The sequence below is a fragment of the Pempheris klunzingeri genome, chromosome 6 (genome assembly GCF_042242105.1).
Source record: "Pempheris klunzingeri isolate RE-2024b chromosome 6, fPemKlu1.hap1, whole genome shotgun sequence".
NCBI classification, from domain to species: domain Eukaryota; kingdom Metazoa; phylum Chordata; class Actinopteri; order Acropomatiformes; family Pempheridae; genus Pempheris; species Pempheris klunzingeri.
The window spans coordinates 10,165,222-10,188,505 of NC_092017.1; the positions used below are offsets into that span (position 1 = coordinate 10,165,222).

Here is a 23,284-nt window from a genome sequence, read left to right on the forward strand (position 1 = left end):
CCTTTTATTAGTCTGACTTGTTGCTTTGTGTCTCAGTATTGTCGGTGGCGGCGGTTGTAATTACGTCGTGTCACTTTCTCCTCCTCTGCTCCCCTCGTGTGCTGCCTCTCCACCTTCCCTGTCTATCCTTCATTTATTTTCGTTATGTTGCCATAATAGTTTAGACCCTTTACTCTTACAGCTGCTTTTCTCAGTATTCACGCATTTATTACAGTCCTTCAGAAAGAGCAGGATGCTCTGAGCACAGTTCAAGACCCCCTGCTCCACCATTATTGTGAATGCAATTGACTTGGCACATCAGACAGTAGTCATGATGATTGCTGCAAGTTGAGGTCAGATTCCTCCACGCCGTGATGACACCTAGATACGCAACTCCAGCTAGACGACTAATCACAGTGCTGTGTGTTTACAGTGTCAACTGTATTTATTATTTATTTATTATGCTTTTTCATACTTTTTCATACTGTTTATAATGTATATTACACTTTGTATTTATTTTTTTACCTGCAACATTTTGTACATTTTTATTTTGCTTATTTATTTGTTTGTATTCATGGTGGTGGTCACTTTTACTTCTTTACTATTGTAACACCAGAATTTCTCCCCGGGGATCAATAAAGTATTTCTATCTATCTATCTATCTATCTATCTATCTATCTATCTATCTATCTATCTATCTATCTATCTATCTATCTATCTATCTATCTATCTATCTATCTATCTATCTATCTATCTATACCATGTAACACATGTATCTGGGTGGTTTGGGCAGGTTAGCTCAGGTTAGCTTAGCTATTTTCTTGGATACAAAGGGACATACTGAACTCGTCTAGCATGCTCTTTATGGGTAATCACATTACTCTGGAAACTTTGTTGCCATGGCACCAGAGCTGCCTGCAAGGCATGCGCTATGGGGTCACTTTTTTCTTTTATGAGTTGATCCGTCACCTGCTGGCTGCGAAGAAACACTATGGACTTTATGTATTGAATAGAAAAGACCCTCATCTTGGCATTTCTTGAGGCTGTGTGTGAATGCAGCCAGTCTCAAACTTAATATGGAGGTATGTGGGTATACTATAGGTAGCCAGGCCAAAGACAAGCTACATACAACTGATACATTGTTGTTATTAAACCACAGGTCACTTAGTAACACCGATCGCTCCTCAGTCTGTTGTGTCTTGGCCAGCGGCATTATAAATTGCATTAGCCATTCTGCCATTCTGCTCTGCCTCCAGTACCTGGAGGACAAGACCCTGCCTCAGTGGAAATGAATCACATGTGACAACACCCGCCTCGTAATTTGTAATGCTGATGGTCCCTGGCCTCAGACTGAGGGAGATGGGTTTAAAACAGAGGCAGAGGTCATAAATGGATATTCTGGATAACTAGGTGAAAGGATTAAATACCACTGGGGGGACATAGGGTGATGTAACCTGTCTTGTGTGTGTGTGCGGGGAGAGGGATTGGTGCCCCTCAGTGTGGATTAACGACCTTCTAAAAATGAAGAATAAGTAGACCTGACTCATGGATAGACAGTTTTAGCTCACAAGAGCACACGCTCACAGGAAATATAACACAGGACTGGGCTCACCAACACCTGTGGCCTCTGGTAAACATGATCCATGCTCATCGTTTATATGTGTACAGGTACACGGCTGCTGGGGGATAACATGAGTTATAAGGGCGAAATGCAGGAGCGACTGATTGGGATTATCTGAAGAATGTCTGTCTCATCCTACCGGATATGAGGAACATGAGCGGACGGCTAAAGTGATTAAGCCTGATTTGAAAGAATGATGCTGCTGGAGACAGTATGGATGTAACTGTCTCTCTCTCTCTCTCGCCCTCTCTCTCTCTCTCTCTCTCTCTCTCTCTCTCTCTCACCCACACACACACACACTCACACACACACTACAGACAGCCGGGCCAAAATGATTGCCCAAGGAGACTTGAAACAAAGTGAATCATGCCATCCTGATTTGATAAGAATTGAGCAGCATGAGAGGGCTCACGCTGGGCAGTTAGAATGGGACCATATGGAGGCACAAGGCCAGCTCCTATCTGCCAGCTGAGGCTGTTTATGAGACACTCCCACTGCTGCGGCACCTGATCCTCCTGCCCATCATCGAATTAAGCAGGAGGAAACATGATATACATTTTATTGCCCCTAGCAATCTACAAATGTGAGCTTGAATGTAGTCTGACACCTCGTAATGAGTCATGCTTGCTCGTGCTTTTGTCTAGCTATGATTTCATTTTGTAAATGATTCCAGGAACGTTGTAACTTCAGATAGAAAACGTTGATGCTGCTCGTCTAAGCAAAGTGCTTCAAACTCAGAGTCTGAGCATGAACACTTCTATGCCTTCCTACTCACTCATACATTTAGACATAATCTCACTTCCTATTTGACATATGCTTATGTAACGGCCCTATTCTTTAGCCGCGTTTCCACTAGCACTACTCGGCTCTACTCGGCCCAACTCGACTCGAGTCGGCGCGGTTTGGTTGCGTTTCCACCAGCGCTAGTACCTGGTACCAGGTACTATTTTAGTCCCTCCTCGGCCGGGGTTCCGCGCGAGCTGACAATGCGACGTCACCAGACTGCAGGCCACTGATTGGCCAGGGAGCGGCGTCACTTGATGAGTCATGAGAGCGAGAAGCAAGAATCAAACCCGCCGTTTCTAAAACCTGGAAACAGACCGAGTGTTTTTATTATTTCTGTGAACGAGGTAAACGGATCCACACAAACCAAACACTCCACGTCCTTAGTTCTGTTTGTTTGTGCCGTATACAAATTACGCTACCGGAGTGTCGGCCCGCCTTGCTGTGACGACCCCACCCATTTTGAAGTGGTACGCTTCTGTAATGGAAACACAGCCAAACCGTGCCGAGCCGAGTAGTGCTACTGGAAACGCGGCAATAGTTTGTTATTGCATTGTTTTTGAAGACAAAAATAGAGCACACTCATGTCACTGTATGCATCCTCCTCCGGTGTGTCACTAACTGTAGGAATTCCCTTTGATGCTTTTTAAAGTCATTTCCCATTTCATTCTCATTTTCAAGGATAGATCTCTGTTTTCTAAACTTTAAGCACTTTGGATAGAAACCATTCTGTGTTCCTCTGTTGCCACCCACCTCGTCTCCTCTTCTTCCCCTTTACATTGCCTCCCAGCTGGATGCTGCAGGACGTCCTGGAGGCACACTCCAGGAGGCCTCACTGATGATGAAAGGTGTCCTGAGATAACACATGTTAAATTAGCTGCACACACACACACACACACACACACACACACACACACACACACACATACACACACTTGGGAAAGCCCTCAGATAATCTTGTTGTAATGGCAGAGGAGCCATCCTCCATTGTACAAGCTATAATGCTTTGTAGGACATAAGCATGGTTGTCCATCATCATTATGCCAAAAATATGACCAAAACCTTTTAGCTGGAACAAGGCTGAGTGTCCATAATGAGATTATATGCAGGGTAATGATGAAAGTGAGGCTTAAAATGAATAATTACGGACCCACAGCCTCACCTCTCTGCTTATATAGTGGTGTGAAGTTACATTAACCGTCTGTAGTTTTTCTCTAAAGGCCTTCATCAGGTCAAAAACCTGTGTGTTAAAGAAAAGGAAAACACACACAACAGATGAAATCAGCCAGGGTGAGTCATCTCCCATGTGCTCTCTTAGTCTCTCTCTCTCGTTGTCACCCCTCCATCTGCCATCACTCTGGTTTGGTGAAGTGTGAACCTTCATCAGAGCAGCTGTGATAGGGAGAGACACAGGGTGGCGGAACATGAGATCGAGAGCAGCAGAGGAAGATAGAGGAAGAAAATGGAAAAGGGTAAAATGGGGTGAGTGATAAGGCGAGATCAGAAAGTTGGAGATCAAAGGGCAGAGCAGTGGAGCTGCACATTTTGCACTGCAAGATATGACGCACAGCCTTTTGATATTTCCCAAGGTTACATGAGCGATCATGTTTTTGTGGCTATTTGTGACCATTTTTTAAAAATTATTATTTTATTATTTGGTTAGTTTTACTCTGTTCACACAGAATGACACAAAGGATATTAATACAACTGACTTACAGACCATTACAGGAAAACAAATGACGGAGAGAGAAAAAAACCTTTCAATTAATCCACTGGCAACAGTCCAGCTCACCCTTCTTCTTCCTCTTGCAATTCAAAAAAACTTGACAGTCATCCATATTTTATATGCCTGATAGTATTATACAAGCGGGTTCATGTATATGCTCTGTATATGTACAATGGCTTGTATATATTGTGACAAATTTTGTGAGAAACAATACATGCAGCAATAGTTTTCCAGTGAGAGTAGTTGGAAATGATGAAGATCATATTTACAGCACCATATTGTGGCGGCTGTTCATGTTCATTCAGATGTAATTTCAAAAATGCACGACTGAATTATTTCCTGGGTGTATACATGTGTGCATATATGTGCATAAATAATCGTATATAATGTACATTTTGTTCATTTCGTTGCAAAATCCCCGCATTGTACAATCAAATATCCTTGTACCCTTGTATCCTCTGTCTCCTCATCAAAGAGGAGAACACATCAATTACTGTATGCTGGAGGTTTTTTTCCTGAGAGAGGCCTACAGTACACAACAGTGGCTGAGTGCTAGAACAACAATTGCAGCAAACACAAAAGCCCTCACTGCCCTTTGTTTAGGATGAGTCATCAATGTATTTTATACAATGAAATAAAATAGGCGTTAATATGTATATGGAGCGAGGCCAATACTATAAAGAGGACTGGAACAGACGTAAAAAGAATAGTGTCCTTCTTATTCGTATGTTAGCTGATGTGGCACTTCATTGGTGTTTAAAAGGCCTGAAGGATCATCAACAACGGTGGAGTGCTGGATAGAGCGGGAGGTGGACAGGTAATGGGAGAGGCGACAGGCACAGAGGAGGACAGAGAAGAGGGCTGTGGACTTGATGAACATGGTGTTTTTTATTCTCTCTGTCCTCTCCAAGGCAGGTATAATCCCATGCTCTTTAATAGACCAGAACAGTTAGTTAACTAGTAAATGTGGAGCAGGATGCCGGGCTGTACCATCGGGTTTTAAGAGGAGGCACCGATGCTGGAAAGGATTTGTAACGATCAACAACACAGAGGTGAAAATAAGTCAGTTGCACTGTTGTTGATAGATGTTCATGAGAATTATTGCACTGAAATTTGGATTACAATAAATATGGAGAATATTTGACCTCTGTCAGAAATTGTACAAATCAAAATAAATCACACCAGTTAGTAATAACTAGAAAGAAAGTGTCTTCTAGGAAAATTGTTATAGAAAAAATAAAATAGCTTTTCTCCTTCATGTCTTCATGGCAGCATATCCTCAGTTGTATTTGTTAACAGGACAGATTCTACAGCTCTGTGAGGCTGTGCTAAGGAACCGTGCAGTGGCGCTATGAACTTATGTTAATGTTACAATGGGAGGTTGGAAAGATTTTGACTACGATCTTTCACTGTCAAGTGTTTTAATAACTCTCCTTATCTCACCAGCAGATCATGCTGGAAAGGTGGAAATTAAGCAAACTGAGAGGGAGTGGGTGTGAAATGTGACTATTTCAGTCCTCCAATTCTAGAAAAATAGAAGCTCTTCTGATATTCAGTGGATTATCCATCTCTCATACGATACAAGGATGCTTCACAGCAGCAGCCTATATACAGTAACACGCTGCTTCACTGGCTGGCATTACAGGATAAATTTAGCATCATTGTGAGCTACTTTACTTTCACTGTAGCTGTTGCGGGGCTGTTGCATTGGATGGCATTATGTTTGTGTGTTCACCCTTTGTATTCTTATGGTATGTTCCTATATTTTCATACAGCATGCACCTCTAAACTCTGTATTGAGTTATATCTCTCAACAAATATAGTGGTGCATGAGCAGTGAGCACTGATGATGAAGTATTGCTCATATTTTGTGCACACATCATCATTTCAGATTCAGATACGGATTTTATTTAGTCTAGACCACACATTGTCATATGGAGTACAAACAAAACAGCAGCACAATGATGAACAACCGGAACAGAACAAGTCATGTAAAGAGAGGCACTACATTACTCACCTAGAGCAAGGGGGTTTGTTTGATCCCAATGCTGAGATATTGTATAGAGAACCTTTAAAGTCACAATATAATTCACATCATAACAAACTCTGGAATCAACACTTCTGCAAAAACACACTACACAGTCATATACTGCCCTGCTGAACTTTGTCTCCTCTCCCTCAGCACACCCCCACCTTACAGAGTTCATCAACAGCAACTTGAGTTTTTTTTTCTAGCTATCTATCATGGTGTCACATGGTGTAAAGCCCCCCCCCAGTCAAGCTCAGATTTCACTTCTTTAGCAAAAACAAAGGATTTAATGTGATTATATGTGCTCAGAATGACAAACAGTCTACCATTGATACTTGCTTTCTGCAATTTAAACCAGAATGCATCTCTCCAGGCCGTATCAAAAGGTTTACTATAGGTAATGGAAAAACAGAACAGGCTCCTTTTCTTAAAGCAGAAAAGTTCCACAACAAACATATGACCAACTGTGGAGTATCCTTTTTAAAAACCTGCCTGGTTCTTCCACACATTATAATTTATTCATGTTTGAATTTACATTTTAATGTTATGAGCCCCAACTTCTCCATTATTATTAAAACACTTTTTTTTATGTTTACTGTATACTCTCTCCCACCACCCCTTTTCCCCACAGGGACCATTAAAGTTTCATTTTACCTTATCTCATATGGAAGGTAAACAGACTCATTAAGCTGGTTGTGATCACAGTTGAGCAGCGCTGCAGTGAAGGTGACACACTGCAGGAGCACATCACACTCAGCGTGGGGAATTGAACTCTTCCTCTGGGGAGAGGCTGCTGGCTGCTGCATGGCTGTGGCTACAGGTGCAACAGAAGCTCCTGCTATTTCTGCAGCTGCAATACACATGCTCTCGCTCTCTCTCTCTCTCTCTCTCTCTCTCTCTTTCTCACACACACACACACACACACCTGTACATGTTTTTTTAAACCAAAGGCAAGGTTGTATCTACTACCTGCTTTCCTTTAGAAGCGATTTGGTGTTTAAGGTTTTACATTTTTACTTTTGCAGCGGTTAAGTGGTTGGTTTTTTTGGATGTACTCCAGTAGTTCCGGTAAATAAATGCTTCATTAATAATTATAATAAGTATGATAAGAGCTTGTAATTGAAAAACCCATAGAGCAGCCATCTTCCTATAGTCTGTCCTGAATGCAGTGTGCTGCTCCCTCATTATAGGGCCTCTTAGCTAACACTAACAGCTGCTGAGAGCTGTACTCTCTCAACACTTTGCTCTGTCAGTAATGCTAAGGATCATGGGTAATTGCCTGTTCATCATGATTGTATCAGTTCTGGACTCAGAGTTCAACAACAGCAACACTAATTTGGGATAAATATATATATATATATATAAATATTCTCAGTCTTAAAGACAACAAATAAAATCATCCTCATGTCAGTAAAATCAGTTTGACTCAATAAAAACTGTAAGAGGCTCTGGTGCTGCTGCTGAGTGCAGCAAACGCAGAGCAAACCCTGTGGACCGAGGTGAACTTTCCAAAGATCAACTTGTCACAGTGACTCAGGAAACATCCCTGAGGTGAGCTGTGGGTGACAGCTGCTGCCGCTCCACTGGCACAGGTAAATGCCAGAAGCCCCACTTGGATACACTGGCTTGCTGACACACAAACACATACACACACACACACACACACACGCACACACACACACACACACACACTGCTGTCTTAAAAGACCCTACAAGGAACACAAGCAGCCTTAGTCAAACTCTCACCACAGTGAAAAGAAACTGAATGCATGTGGACGCTCATTTTTCAAGTACGTTCACATAATCACCCACAGATTCAGACACAGTCCTCCACTTTAATTGTTCAGCATAAATAGGATAATAATAGATGTGGTGTTTCCTCGAAAATGGAAAGAGCTGAACAACAATTGCTAGACTAAAATTCCTCCATTACAGTCACAATCATGATTCAGTATTTTAATATTCTGAAATGCTCCATTATGTGGGCACTCTTTTCTTCTACATGCACCTTCTAAATGCTGACTGTTATGAATCCACTGTGTGGTGGTTGGATATACTGTCGATGTCTGTGTTTGCTGTGTTACATTTGCTGTGACAGAAAATATAACCTAAAGAAAAACACACACACACACACACACACTTGCACTCACTCATTTAGCTCTTGATCTCTTTTGAGAGGTAAGAGTAGCGAAACCCTGTTGAGCCGACGCTGATTAGAGGCACAATATTGATTGTGTACATCGGCTCCTCTCTCATCTGCTCTTATTGGTCTGCAACAGTCTGTTAAATAACCTTTAAAAGGGTAGAGCCTTCTTTTTAACTCTTTCATTCTGTCTGCGAGGTTTTTACGTGAAGCAAATTGGACAAAATAAGACATCTAGTCTTGTTTTTACCTGAAAGTAATAGTGGCATCATCCTTCCATCATCCTTTCTTATGTAGCTGCAGTACTGAGGAGCACCACCAGGTGTCTGTATAGTAAAAGGGATGTATACGACAATATAGAATCAGACCCTAAGTGAAGAAGACACACTCTATTGCCTGTTCCTGCTCTTCATTAGAAGTAACAGCACTGAGGCCATGTCACCTGCCTACTGCTGTGCTGTCCTAACACTGCAACATTGTCTCTCTCTCTCTTTCTCTCTCTCTCTCTCACACACACACACACCTTGCTAAAAGCAGCACCAGCAGACTCCGATACAGCAGCATTAGCCTCAATGTCACTATCCAGAGAGCAGCCCGAGAAAGCGAAGAAGCAATCAGAACCAGAGCATAAGTGCAGAACGAGCGTGTGTGTGAACATTGAATTAAAAATATGATAACTAATGCAGAAAATGTTGTGCACACACATACACAGGCACAACCTGTTGTGTGTGAGCTACTGTGAAGGCCACAGGTCAGTTCATAACTCACATGTTCTGGTTTAAGTTTCATGACCACACTTCCCAGAAGCTGTTACGGTTTGTTATGAGTAGACGTTGACATATACAAAGTCTTAAAAACCTGCTGGAGGCCACACTTGCAGTTTATGACAGACATGTGACAACCGCTGAAGTGTACATGCATATAAGCGGACTAATTTAGCTGTGTTGTTAATACCTTTGAGTGTGTTATTAGTCACTGAGTTGTTCATACAGCTACTCAATAATGTGTCATTTCTGTCATGGAAAAACCAAATGTTACCTTGTAAATGCCTGGTGTTGTCAGTACATTCAGGCAGAAATGACATTTGGATTCACGCTACAGATACTTTAAATTCAGCACAAGTATGAATTATGTGTGAAGCCTGTTAATGAGCATTTCTCTGAGCTCACCAGCGGGGCATTGTTTTCTCCCTGAACAGCTCTACTTACAGTTACGCTGATGGTGTTTTTTATTGATGATGATGATGATGATGATGATGATGATAATGAACAAACGTGATAGCATTTAAACTAACCATCTGTTGCCCTGTGTCTGACAGTAAAGAGGAAGCGGCAGCTATCGAGACAGAGCTACTGAAGGACTACAGGTTTGGACAACAGCAGCTGATAGAAATTTGGGGACAAGCGTGCGCCCTCGCCATCACCAAGGTCTGCGCACCTTCTGTTTTCCGTATCTCCTTTGTTGCTAGTCTGTGTGTCTTCTATCTTTCTGTCTTGCTTGCTTGCCACCCCTGCTTTACTCTAAGTATGAAGCAGAACACTGTGATCAATTCAGTCATAATCCCCATCCACCATATCCATTAAAATGTGTGTAGCCATATGATGCCATTGCTATAAATGAAAGCTTTAAAACAAATAACATCATTCCAGCATGTTTTTATTTTAGTTCTTTGTTTTTAATGTGAAATTGTCCTTGAATTGAATGTGCTGTTATGCTCTCTAAGCTCTTATCTTTGGACCTTGAAACCAACAGTGGTTGCCATTAATGGTGATGCGATGTGTGTGTGTGTGTTTCTGTGTGTGTGTGTTGGCTCTGCATTTTAGTGTTAGTGTACTCTAATTAGCTGTACTGTAAAGTCAATTCCATTTTTATCTTGCATATTTATCCTCTCTTCTGCTCTGCTTTGTCTTTGTGTTGCAATGAAAGAGAAATTCAATCAAGCTCTTTCTTTGAGAGAGCTCGCAATTTATTTCTAAATCTACAAAATGATTTAGGAAAAATGGTCAAATCTAACAAAGTCATCCAAGTTTTTACGATTACTGTCATTTTCTGCATAAAAGCAGAAAACCCAGAGCCACTGCTACAAGCTCATGTCAAATAAAATCAGACTGTGCCCTCAACCAACCCACTCCTGTGCAAATCCGTTTAATAGCGTACACTGAGTTTCACTCAGCTAACAATTTCTAAAGGTCACAAATTTCATCCCATTATTTTAGAAAAACTGCTGCACTCTGTCACCCTGAGCCACAGTAATCACCACAAAACTCAGAGAGATCCCTGTGTGACTGTCTGATTGTACAGGAGGCCAAAAAGTCACAGCTGCTGCTACTTACACTTTCCTTATTTGCATGTAACTTCCATAGAAAATGTGTGATTGTTACGTGGAGGAAATGTGCTAACTTTCTATGACATTTACTTCCAAACATTGGAGCGGCTCACCTCGGGGCACAACACCTGAGCTCACTCTGTGGCAGCGCTCTTCAACCAAACCACAACCGCTCTTCTTCTCTGTGATCTGGACTGTGTCAAGTCATGTGTGTGTGTGTGTGTGTGTGTACGTGTGAGGGCTGTTAGGATCACATGTGGCTCCCTTTCACCAAACCACTGGCTTGGTTTAATGCCACACTGGTTTTCTCAGTGGGCTCTTCAACAGGCTGTGATGAATAAGAGTCTGAGCTACAAGACACATGAAACCTTGCGTTGCTGTCAGTAGGAGGGATGAAGAGAAAAAGAAGGAAAGAGACAAAGGCACACAGAGAGAGGGGGGGGGGGGGCAGAAGCAGAACCACAAATGAGTCCTTTAGAGGGAAATGTTACAAAAAATATATATCAGTAAGAGCAATAACAGCAGTTTAATAAGACACCTTTAATATCTCTCCTCAGACAAAGAGAAGTAACAGACATCAGAGAAAGCGAGAGGTAGCCAGGGGAGACAGGCAGCTGATACTGAAAATAGATATACAGAGAGACATGATACCAAGAAAAACACGAACATTGTTTCTGACAACGCAAACAATGTTTTCCATGTTCTCTGTAGATCTTTATTTTCTTTAACAACAGTTTTTTGGTCACATGGAGGCAGCAGAAACAAGTTGTGAACACAAAACAGTTGCTTATTTACAGCAGCACCACTTAAGGAGCACCATTAGAATTAATTTGGAGTCATGTCTCTGGCCCCATTGAATATCAGTTCAACATTCATTCCCTTTTACCTCTGTTTTTGGTCTCCACCAACCTTGAAAGGAAATATCTTTTAATTTAGCTGCTAAATAGTCCTCCATGTTCACCAGCTAGTCACTGACTTTGTCTCTCTGCTCTTTGGTGCTGAGCAGGTAGTGTATAGTGGGATTTCAGAGCTTTTTCAGCCTGTTATGATCTAAAATGACGCTGTGAGGATGACCTTAACAATAAAGCTGTGGACATAAACTCACTATAAAGCTCTGTAAAGTCAAGTGTAGCAGCAGACACTGTCATAATTCTCTGTAGGTCATCACTACGAGCAAACCCACACACAATACACATTCCAAAAAAAAGCAGAAAGAACAACAAAAATAAAAAAAATTATTGTAGCTACTTTACAGATGGACAAATCAATATTTTTAGAATAACAATGGATCAAAAGACTTTGTGTATTGTGAAAGGAGTCACTCATAATGAAGAGCCAAGGAGAGTTATTAAGCGTCTCAACAATTCCCATAGCTTTGTGGAGCATTTTATTGTCTTTCAGTTCATTGTTTTGGTTTCAGGGCCCGCAACTTTACTGCTTTGGTTCAGTCTCACCAGTCTCACAAAACTTCGTTACAGCTGCTACAGAAGAAATTTTTTGTGGAAAAAAAGCTCTAAAATCACACCATGCACTATATGTCCAAGACCAAACTGCACACAGACAAAGTTAGTGACTCAGTACTGCAGCCATTAGCAGCTAAAAAGCCAGATATTTCCCTCAGGAATGGATGGAGACCAAACCAGAGCTAAAAGGAGAGAGAATATTGGACTTTTGTCAGGTGGAATAAGTGGATCAAAATGAATGATGTAGCTCTGTGTCTGCTGGATGTGTAAAGAACTGTGTTTGCTAATATGTGCATCATATCAACTTTATAAAGTGATAATAAGTCTGTGTTATGTTTACAGCTTGTTACGCTGCCCCCAAGTGGGGGCAAGAAAAAAAGAATCATTTAATGCAGGTTTAACTAGTGTTCATTAAAGTATTAGTCATCATCATTATAGCATTAATGCCTAGAGCTGACTTTATGCCTTTAATTGGTTTGATTTTATAGGAGTTCTTTTTAATAACCATGAATGTTTTGGTAACACAACTATTGTTGAATGTAATCAAGCTGTTACATTCTTGGGGGGTGAGAAAATGTTAGACACAATAATTTAAAGAAAGTGAAAAGGAAAAGAGGGAACATGAGAAAGAAAAAAGGAAAGAAGTAAAAGCCGAGACAGGCACAGCGGCAGCATCAGTCTGAAGTACAGACTGTGTGTTCTCCCCTCAGAGTGTGTGATTAAACCCACCACATCCACTTTCCCTCTATTATCATCAGCCACCGCTGGCCGTCCACCAGGAGCCCCTACAGCATAGCCTTACTAGACAAACATGGCCAGGACGCTGTGGATCGCTGCTGCCCACAGCCGCCGGCAGCACGCTACTGCTTACATGACATCACTGCTATTTCAGGAAAATTACAGTACAAGGAGATGTAGACAGTCTGATTTCACCGATTTCACTGCTGGCCTACTGCTGAGTCCAAGTAATTCTCACAAACATGTATGTGCTCAGTCTCACACACACACACACACACACACACACACACACACACACACACACACACACACACACACACACACACACCTCCACCTCCAATGCCAGAGAGATTATAGGTTTTCTGTAAGTAATCCTTTTACAGCAGCAGCCGCAGCCACCAGGTCCAGACTGTTTGTGTGTGTTTCTGTATCAGTCTGAGGCATTTCAGCACCTGAGTGGAGACAGGAGACGTTTTTGTTACCACACAGCAATAAATTAGTCTATAGTTTTAAGGAGCCCCTGAATTTTAGCTTGGTCTTCTAATACAAATATTAAAGGCACTATTTTTCTGCATGTGCGAGTGTGTTTTTAGGACCCTGATCATGTTTTTTCAGGCACGGTGCGTTTCAGGTTGATTGGAGGTAAAAGAACGTGTGCCTTTAACATTTATTTCAAAGAGTTATTCCCTTTGAGACCTTATTACAATCAGGACAGCCATATTTTGAGGTGAGTGTGTGTGAGTGTGAAGGGGGTCCTTGCAGTGCTCTGCACAAGACCCTGCACTCTCCTAACCTCTCTAAAGTTTACTACAGCTCTCTTCCTCAATAAAAGTTATTGCAGAATGACACATTTTCTGAGCATGCCCTCTTCTATGTAAAGTGCATGTACTTTTGAACTATGGATATATGGGGAAGTTTGATGTAGGCCTTAAATATTCACATGTCCACAGCAAACTAAGGCTATGTCAAAAGAACAGATAAAAAGAAGCAACCAGATCACAAACCTGCTGAACAGATGCAACAAACCATCTGTCTGCACTTGTAGAAACCTCACACACATCAAAAATATCATAAATATGTTAAACATTGGAAAACATTCGAACAGATTTATTAGCCTAAAAGTGAGTCATAAAACCTTGTTTTTCTAAAACAATACTGTGATGACATATCGTTTGTTGCCATGGCAGTTTAAACTGTCTGGGAATTTTATTGAAAAAAATGACAAGAGATTAGAATAATGTTTATCATATACTTATATTTTAATATATAATATAAAATGTGTGTGTGTTAAATATGAAATATTTAACTCAATAAAAGACAGAAGTGAAGCTATCATCACTACTGGGTTAAAATCCATAAGACTTGTCTATGTCTTGCTGCTGCCATTTTTAGAGTGTAATACATCAAAAAGCACAGAGAATTAGGCCATAACTTGCAAGTTGCTTTTAGAAATGGCAATATTATTTGCATAGCACATAATATCACACATAAACTCAAAGTGCTTCACATTAAAGGGCAAACATTAGAAAATATTAGCATAAACATGAGCATAAATATGAGCACAAAGTAAAGTAGCTCCGAAATTCAGTGCCTTTGAAATCCCTAACAGACAAATTAATGAGCACTTTCAACATTTACTCTTAACAGAAACCCATTAAATGTTCTCTGTATCTGGTAATTGCTATCACTAATTCAGCGATCCATTTGAACAGAATTAAATGACTAGTTAGGATAGATGCATGTTACAGTGAGTCGAGCCTCTGGTTCAAGTGAGATTAGACAACTGATTGAAAACATATCAGAGTGCTGTCTGAACCGATCCGGCCTGCTTCTTTTATGGCTGCTTACCTTCAGCAGTGTGCGGCTCTGATGGTTTCTCCAGCAGCACGAAGCAACTCTAGCAGTGATATCACCGATCCACCAGCCGGTCCTCAACATCTAGAGAAAAGGTCAATAAACCCTCTGATGTTAGTTTTTGTATAAAAAAGCATTAAGGGTAGCAAGAGGCAGATAAAGGGAGAGTACAAGTGCAACAAGACCAAGCTAATGTAGCTTGATGAAGTATTTTCTCACACTAAAAACACATTTATCTTTAACCTGTAGCTGTTAAGGCAACATTCATTTAGAGTAAATTCTGGTTTAACTACTTTTTGAATTATAGGATACTATAAAATTATTACAGTAGTTACATGTAGTTTTTATTTTGCAAAATGAGGAATTCATTCATATGGCCACCCGACAAATGTAAATGTAACAAATGTAACCCATCAGTTGTTACCCTTTTAGCTCTGTTTTGGTTTCCACCAGCAAAAACAACTTTACCTTGAAAATGCTGCACAGTTTTCACCAGCTAGTCGCTAATTTAGTTTGTCTACCATTTGGCATTGAGCCAGTATTATACAATGGGGTTTTCATGGAAACATGGTTGCAGAGAACAGAGTTCTGGGCTCGAAAACCAAAACAATGATCCAAAATCATCTAATCTATAGATGTTTTATTTGAGTCTCGTAACAATTCTAGGTGTGAGTTCACAGTAGGGGACGGCACTACGGACAAGGTTAGTCTTTAATAGCTGGTTGCAATAATCACAGTTAACATTTTCCCTTAGGGAGCAAGTCAAGCTTGACACTATACCACACACACGTGCGCGCACGCACACACACACACACACACACACACACACACACACACACACACACACACACACACACACACACACACACACAGAGGGGGCCGCTGTAAATTAACCTAGTGAGAGGTGTCATTAACATCTCCACAGTGTGAAACTCACCAAGAGCTTGTGTCTCATTAGATGTGAAAATGAAAGACACTGTCCTGTTTTACTGCCTTAGTCTCTACTTTCTGTCTCTATTTTCCACTCAAACCGCCCCCCCACTCCTCTTTCCTCATATAACACTCTCTCCTCCATCTCATTGAGCTGGTGTGATGATTTCTCAGCTGAGCTGATATAATGGAAATAACGGCTGCTGTCTCTTTTTCCTAGATTCATCGCTTCGGTTAGTGCACTCTGAGTCTTGTTATATCCAATTATACAATCCGGGGAATGGCCTTTTCTCAATATGAACTTTCTTCTGTTCTGAATACATTAGTAGAAGTGGAAATAAATGGATTTTATGTGCGGCAGCAGAATTTCAGTCCACAAGAGTCTTCAGTTGAATTACTTAACACGTTTTTCTAGTTTTAGATATGTACAATGTACATGTAATTATCTTGTTATTACAATGCAATTATGTGATCATTTTAAATGATTACGTACAATAAAACATTTACAAGGATCAAAAGTCTGGTAATAATGGGGTAACAACATACATCATGGTGTATGTACTTTTTGAATTGCACAACACTTATAAAATAATTGTATTAGTTGCATGTTGTTATGAGAAAACAGAAAAAAGAAACTCAAGAATATTTTTTATTCATGTTGGGCTCATAAATCCATGATTAGATACAGTAACGTATCTGAGAAGACAAAACAAATGGCGTTGTTAGCCTCTTACAGTAGATGGGGTAAATTATTTAAATTAATTTTAGAAAATTTCCCCCTATGGGGGATCAAATAAAGAAGTCTAAAGAAGTCTAAGTCTTATATTAAGATTTAATGGCCTGCCACCTTTAATTCACTGGACTGGCATCACTGTACCCTGTAATCATTATGTAAATATAGTAATTAAATATAAAAAATACTGATATATCATTACATACATTGAATTCCAAATAACACCAAAATTGTTACCCCTTCATTTTTAGACTCCTTGCTTTGTACTATTACTACGTTGTCCTGTAATTCTTTTATATGTGCCCCATAATTACAAAGTACTTGCACTCTATTTTGTGGGCTGTGATCTAAATCATTGATGTGAACTGCAGTCATAGACTATTTATGGTGGTGATAAAAGTGAGCTGACTGATCCGACAGTTTGTGTTCTGACACACATACTGTATATTGGGCTCTAAACGGAAAGGATTCCCAGAAGTCTGCGTGAACTATTTCAGTCAATTCAAGTTCTTCTTCTAGTTTACGAAATGATGCTGTGACTTTCACACTGATGACACATTGTATAATGTATTAGCGCTGAACCTGAAAAAGCTCAAATTAATGAAACCCCCCCCAAAACTTCAGCTAACAATAGATAAGGTGGCAATGACTTATTTGCTTTGAATCTGTGGAAAATGAAGGTAGACACCTTTAGGGCTTTCGGTAATGATCATGACTGAGTGTAGACACACACACACACACACACACACACACACACACACACAAACATACACACACACACACATCACACACAACTTCTGCTAAGTTGTCAGAGAAAGAAGATTAGCCTCTCAGGTAGACAGTTCCGCAGGCGAATACCTGTCTCGTTTAAGAAGGTGCGGGGTGATTTACAAGGGAATGTGCGGCCAGCAAACGAGGCAGATGCCAACAGCCTGCTAGAGCCAGGCCTGAGACGGAAAGTGTGTGTGTTACACATACGGAAGCATCCCACGGCGAGGACACTGGTATTTTTTCCACTGCTGCCAGGGTTATTTTAATGAGATTGGACCTTTTCTGGTAGACGGAAGAGACAATGGAGCTGGTGCCATTTCCACCCTCGTCTGGCATGTCTGGCATGCGGCAGTCAGACTCTCTGAGTATGATGGAGAGGCAGAGGCACGGATCGGATGACTTGCACAGAATAAGTTGCCTGAGTCTGAGGGATAGATACTGAATACTGACAACAGTATATCTCTCTCTTGCATTTGTCTCACTATTGTTCTCTATCAATAACCCTTCTATTTTCTCTTCTGAACATCTCCTCTATCCGCATGTCTTAAGCTTTTCCCTTCCCTCATCAGGTCCTATTTCTAACTGTGCATCTCTTGTTGTGCCCCCCCCCCCAGGCCTACCCTCTGAGCTCTCTAGCAAAGAAGCAGCCAACAGTGCTCGTCATCTGTGGTCCAGACCAAAATGGCTCCATTGGCTTGGTGTGTGCCCGACACCTGCGCATATTTGTAAGTAAACTACTGTGCATAGGAACTGAGTAAATCCCTATTTATGTTCAACTACATGACAAATAATCCATTGTAAACCACGGTCTGGTGCTTACTCAGCAGTTTTAAAAGATTTCACAACAGAAAAAGCAATCTTGCACACTTTAACTCACGTCAGGATTAACATGGGATGCCCTATACAGGCCCTCTGTGATTTACAGAATTTCATTTCAGCTCCTGTAAAGGGCTCGGAGCAGTTATCCCATTACCCTCCCTGCAAGGGCACTCAGACAGTCATGATATCATGCTATTGTTACTCTCGTTAAAGCCGTCTGCGTCTTATGCTCGGCAGCCACTATATGATGTCATGACCACGATGTCTGCCCCTCAGGCCGCACACTGACTGACATTTCAAGGCTAATTGTTTTTGGAGGCAGGATCCTTCCTCTCCAAACACATCACAGATCATGACTTGAGCTGAACAGTTGATGTCAATACTCGGTGCTGTAGTCCTGCACCAGTCTATGACTTTATTGGAAGGGAAATATTGGATATGTGCTTTTGGGATGTCTGGTTTAGCATCTATACACTTTCCCATATGTGTCTGGCATACTAGATTTACAGTGCATTGATGGTTCTGATCAAAACCATGTTAGGTGGACTGTTTAAGTGGTCTGATGGCTCTCTCCGGAGTCTCTATCTTCCCTCTCCACCCACTCTCTGTCTCCCTTAAGGCCATGGATGAGGTCAGAGGTCTGCTCAGAGGGAGATATACATCACCCTGTCTTTTCAGAAATGAATTAGGAGTGTCGTCATTACTTTTAGGCATCGAGTCTCTGTTTAATGTACATTTTAATGTACCTAATGAATCTTTTTGTGCTAACTTATCTCTTTTTTGATCACCTTTTCTAATGTTTTTACCTTCTGCTTTTGTCTTTTCCTGTGTATTTGTCACCTATTGTGAAACATAACACTGCATCTTGAAATGTGCTATATAGATAAAGTTTTATCATCATTATTTTCAAAGCGACTGCACTCTGCAGTAGGCCGACTGGGACCACACTTGTCTTGACTTTTCTCTAACTTGAGAAACTTGAGTACTTACTTTGGACTGTGAATCGCTCTGCTGGTGTAAGAGTGTATGTTTTTTCAAGGTGTGATGTGATCCCTGTCAGCAGGAGGACTTGCATACACATGACACACACACACGCACAGCATTGAGCCCCTGATGCAGAGCTGTGAATGTGATTAGACAGAGCATAGAAACGAATGATCAGTTGCAGGCAATCAGTCAAACTTGCTTCTCACGTCACTCCAAGATGACCATGTTCACAAAAACAGGTTGTGTTTGAGTCTGTTGTGCATTTTTGATTATTTCCACTGTGAGGTATGGGGAAAAACACAATGCCAAATGGAACAGATATTCCTTGATCAAAGGTAATGCTGGATGAGAGTACAAAAACAAGCCCTATGCACATTAGTTCCGGTGTATTGTTCATATTAAAACAATTGGACATGATGTTATGTTTGGCTCACTACACTGTGCTCCATAGACAATCACTACATGGAAAGTTTCTGATGGTAGTCACATGACGTCACGTGACATGATCAAAATGCAGATATTCTTTATCATATAACCTCACAACAAATATTAAATAAGATAATAATTTAGAGAAAGTCTTTCAAACAGGCTGGAGTACAAAGTTAAGGTGAATAGGTGTCACAAACTGTCTCCTCACATACTGAAAAGCTGTTTCACTGGTTAAAGACTTCAGTGTGCTGCAGACTCCATCCCTTCACTTCTAATGGGCTGTGTATAAAAGCAAAATAGTACACGATACCATCATCCCTCAGGGAGAGGAAGTGCAACCCTGTTAGATGTACGTGTTAACCGGAGAAAGAACTCGTTTGTACCCTTTGCTTGTTTCTGTCTCACGGCTCATTCCTGTTCATGCTCAGTGACACTGACAGCCATTTCGAGCTCTTCCTTAGTTTCACACAGTTTGACGGTTTAACTGCGGATGAGGTCAAGGGCATGCCAGGGTCACTGGCTAACCTTGAGGGGAGACACAAACACATGGCGGATTGTATTCGGCTCTGTGGAGGTCCTGATAGAAATGACGTCAGGTGAAGGGTGGCTGTGGCAGTTTGATTGGTTTAGGATCCCCAAGGAGGCAGCAGTCTGTCTGACCTGACAGATCACTTCCTTTGTAGGGCATCCTCAGCTCAGCCACACTTGAAAGAATTATTTGTATTAATTTATTTACTCCTTCATATGTTGTCTGTGAAATGGGTCTTTGTCTTCATGAGCTACAGATTAAGTGGATGTATGAGTCACTGACCACATGTTGAGACACAATATGCCATCCAATTTAAATCTGTGATGAATGATAGTAATGATGACAACGAGAGGAGCATCTGTGTTACATGTACCACATGAAATAAAAATAGAATACGCTAATTCTTTTTAAAGGGGTGTCGTGTCTCCCCAGAAAATAAAATAAAAGACCCAGTTACGCTGCGCAGTCCTCAGTTTTCATTAGAACTACGTTCTACCAAAAAATGGTCCCAACAAAACTCAAAACTGTGTTCTGTGAATTATCCAGATAGATTTTACTACTGATGCTGTGAGCACTGCAATCAAAATACCTTTCTCCTCAACTGCTTTGGGATTGATGGGTGGAAACCTTAAAATCCTGGACAAATAAAATGAAACATGGTTAAATACCATTTGGCGTGAGTGAGAATTAAAAATGAGTGAACTGGCCTTCTAAAAGGTAATTATAAATAATGTTTTTGCAAAATAGATACAGATACGTCCTGCGTGAACTTTTTACACAATCTAACATGCAAAAAAAAACCACACTGACACTACTGGCAGTGGTTCCTGTGTTTTATGATTTATCATCTGGACTGTGAAAAGGTCACGGATCACTGATGCTTCCTGTGGAGCATCACAGACCTTTTTGACTGGAGCTGTCTGGATTTCTACTCCTCTCAGCTTCCAGTTTATAAGGGAAGTATTCATTCAGGAAGTAGACTGTAGAAAACCAAAGAAGGGTACAAAATTCAATCCTGGCAAGTTTCGTCTGGACTGGCCCCATTTTCCCCCCAACACACGCACCATGATTTCGGGCTATAGACGAAGCAGTAGATATCAAGTCAGCAGTAAGCAACTATCAAATTGGGCCTTAAGGCTTATTTGAGACACACATGACTGCTGCTTACCTGTTTTTTCAGAACCATGGACAGTGCTGTTTGTTGAGTGTAGGGAAGGCGAGCACTGGACGCGACATGCTGCTACAGCTGTTTCTAACGCTTCCCCTCCGCTAACGTTGACAGAGAATCATTCAAAAAATCCAAAAATATTTAGCTGTCTGGTAGTGCTATGTTCTTATGTGAATGCCTCCTCACAAGTCAGCTACAGATTCAGGGTAAAAACCTGTGATTTTGATGTGTTTAAAACAACCATGGGCAGTGTTGGGTGGAGTAGACAAAACGACACTCAAGGGTAAAACAGTAACATGTAAAAAACTACTTAAGTAGTGAGTAAACCAACAAGTCCTCAGCAGGTAGGCTAATAGAAAATGTGAAGTGCATGTTTTTTGTCATTAAAGTGCCATTTTTCAAAAACAGACAATTGACAAAATACTATTGTTTAATCTCATAAAACAAAACAAGAAAAATATTCAGGTTAATAAGCATACTGAATCCTCAAAAGAGAGGTTTGGAGTCTGTATTTGTGAATGTGCGTGTGTGTGCATGTGTGTGTACATGCGTTCAGTGACCGTAGTCAGGAAGCACAGGGAAGATGCTTCCTCCAGGGCCAAATTTGAAGTTTCTACTTTGGAGCTAACCTCTTGACTTGCCAGCAAAATCTCACACTGCTGCAGAGTTTATTCTTAACAACCTATATGTTTAACGCTTTCTCTCACTTGATTGCTTCACTACACATTCACCACGCACACCTTGCACCTAAAAAGTGTGTAGCCCAATGTAATGGAGTAGAAGTACATCCAAAATAATTTTATCGCAACTCTATGTGAGTGAGAATATTCTGCAAAACAGCTACTCTTAGAAGTACAATTTATCAAAACTTAGCCTTGCTAGCTCCATTAGCTCTGTTAGCGCCATTAGCTGTGCTAGCTCCGTTTTAAACTGTCATCACATGTAGTCCCACCTGCTGGGAGCTTGTCGGGCTGCTTGTCCTCAGCAGTAGCCTAACATTAATGGTGTCACTGCAGCTAGTGTTAGGCACTCTAACAGCACAATTTTGCAGCATTTACCTCGAGACACAACTTTTTCGCTCACTCTCGGACATTACATGGATGGTCGTATTGCTTGAAGGTGTGTGGGGAGGTGACGACAGCAGTAGCACTTTCTGCACCTGCCTTGGGATCTGACTTGGGTTTAACCAGTCAGATGGGCTGTTCCAACATCAAGCATCAACATCAAGTGTTTTCCCTGCAATTTTCTTTTCCTACATTACTGATGGCCTTGCCCATCTAGCATTTGCCAAAGCAGCAAGATTGCCAGTCTGAACCTTGTTCAGATCACTAGTCAGCAACTCAAATGTACATATTCAGTGTTCAAATGACGCAACATACATTCTTAGTCATGCCAGTGTTGCTGCAATCACAGGCTATAGTGCTGATATTATAAAACCTTTTCTCTATTTGTTTTTGTGCGTTTCTCCTCTTTTGTGCTCCTCACCTGCTCTCTTTTGTTTCTGTCTCTGTTGCTTCATCTCACACAGGAATATGAACCAACCATCTACCACCCTAAACGCTCCTCTCATAGTCTACACCAGGACTTTACAGTTCAGTGCGAGAAGATGGACATCCCTTTCCTCTCCTATCTCCCCACAGAGGTTGGCAGCATTTTACATAATAACACATTTGACATGAGCTCCATACTTTAAAGTTTGATTGACACATTTAATTCAAATAGACCACATTCGGTTCATTTGTATCTGTAACAACTGCTTTGGAGTGGTTCAACATTTTAGGAAACCCTTGGCACTTAGAGTTAGATGAGAAGACTGATCAGCAGCCAGTTAACTTATCTTAGCACGAAGACTGGAGACAGGGGAAAAAACTTCTTTCTGTCTAATGTTAGCAAAATCTGCCTACCAGCAAGCTTACTATTCAAAATTTGTTTTATCAGTACAAAATCAAAGAGTAAAAATTACAATTGCCATTTTATGTGAGTTATGTGCCAGACTATTTCTTGACCAGAACCAGTAGCTTCTCCACTGGTTGCCTGACAAATGAATACAATATGTTAGTTTGTGAGCTTTAGAGGTGGTGGCATTTTCTTTAGTTTTTTTTGGTAGGCTAGCTGTTTCAAGTCTGTATGCTAAGTGAAGCAAATCGGCTGCTGGCTGTAGTTTGAACAGACTCTGGCATTTCCTCAAATGTCAAAACACTAAATTGTGACATTGAATTAACTCTTCAGATTATTTGCCTTACTCTGTTATTCATT

General features: G+C 41.0%; 1 protein-coding gene across 1 annotated transcript in view; it reads left to right on the top strand.

Annotated features, from left to right (window-relative positions):
- yjefn3 (YjeF N-terminal domain containing 3) overlaps positions 1-23,284 on the top strand; it is a 42,736-nt gene that overhangs the window by 18,137 nt on the left and 1,315 nt on the right. The window contains exons 2-4 of the mRNA XM_070832336.1: positions 9,600-9,708; positions 17,711-17,821; positions 22,557-22,670. Of these exons, the coding sequence (XP_070688437.1) occupies positions 9,600-9,708; positions 17,711-17,821; positions 22,557-22,670 (334 nt within the window). The remainder of the gene's footprint in view (positions 1-9,599; positions 9,709-17,710; positions 17,822-22,556; positions 22,671-23,284) is intronic.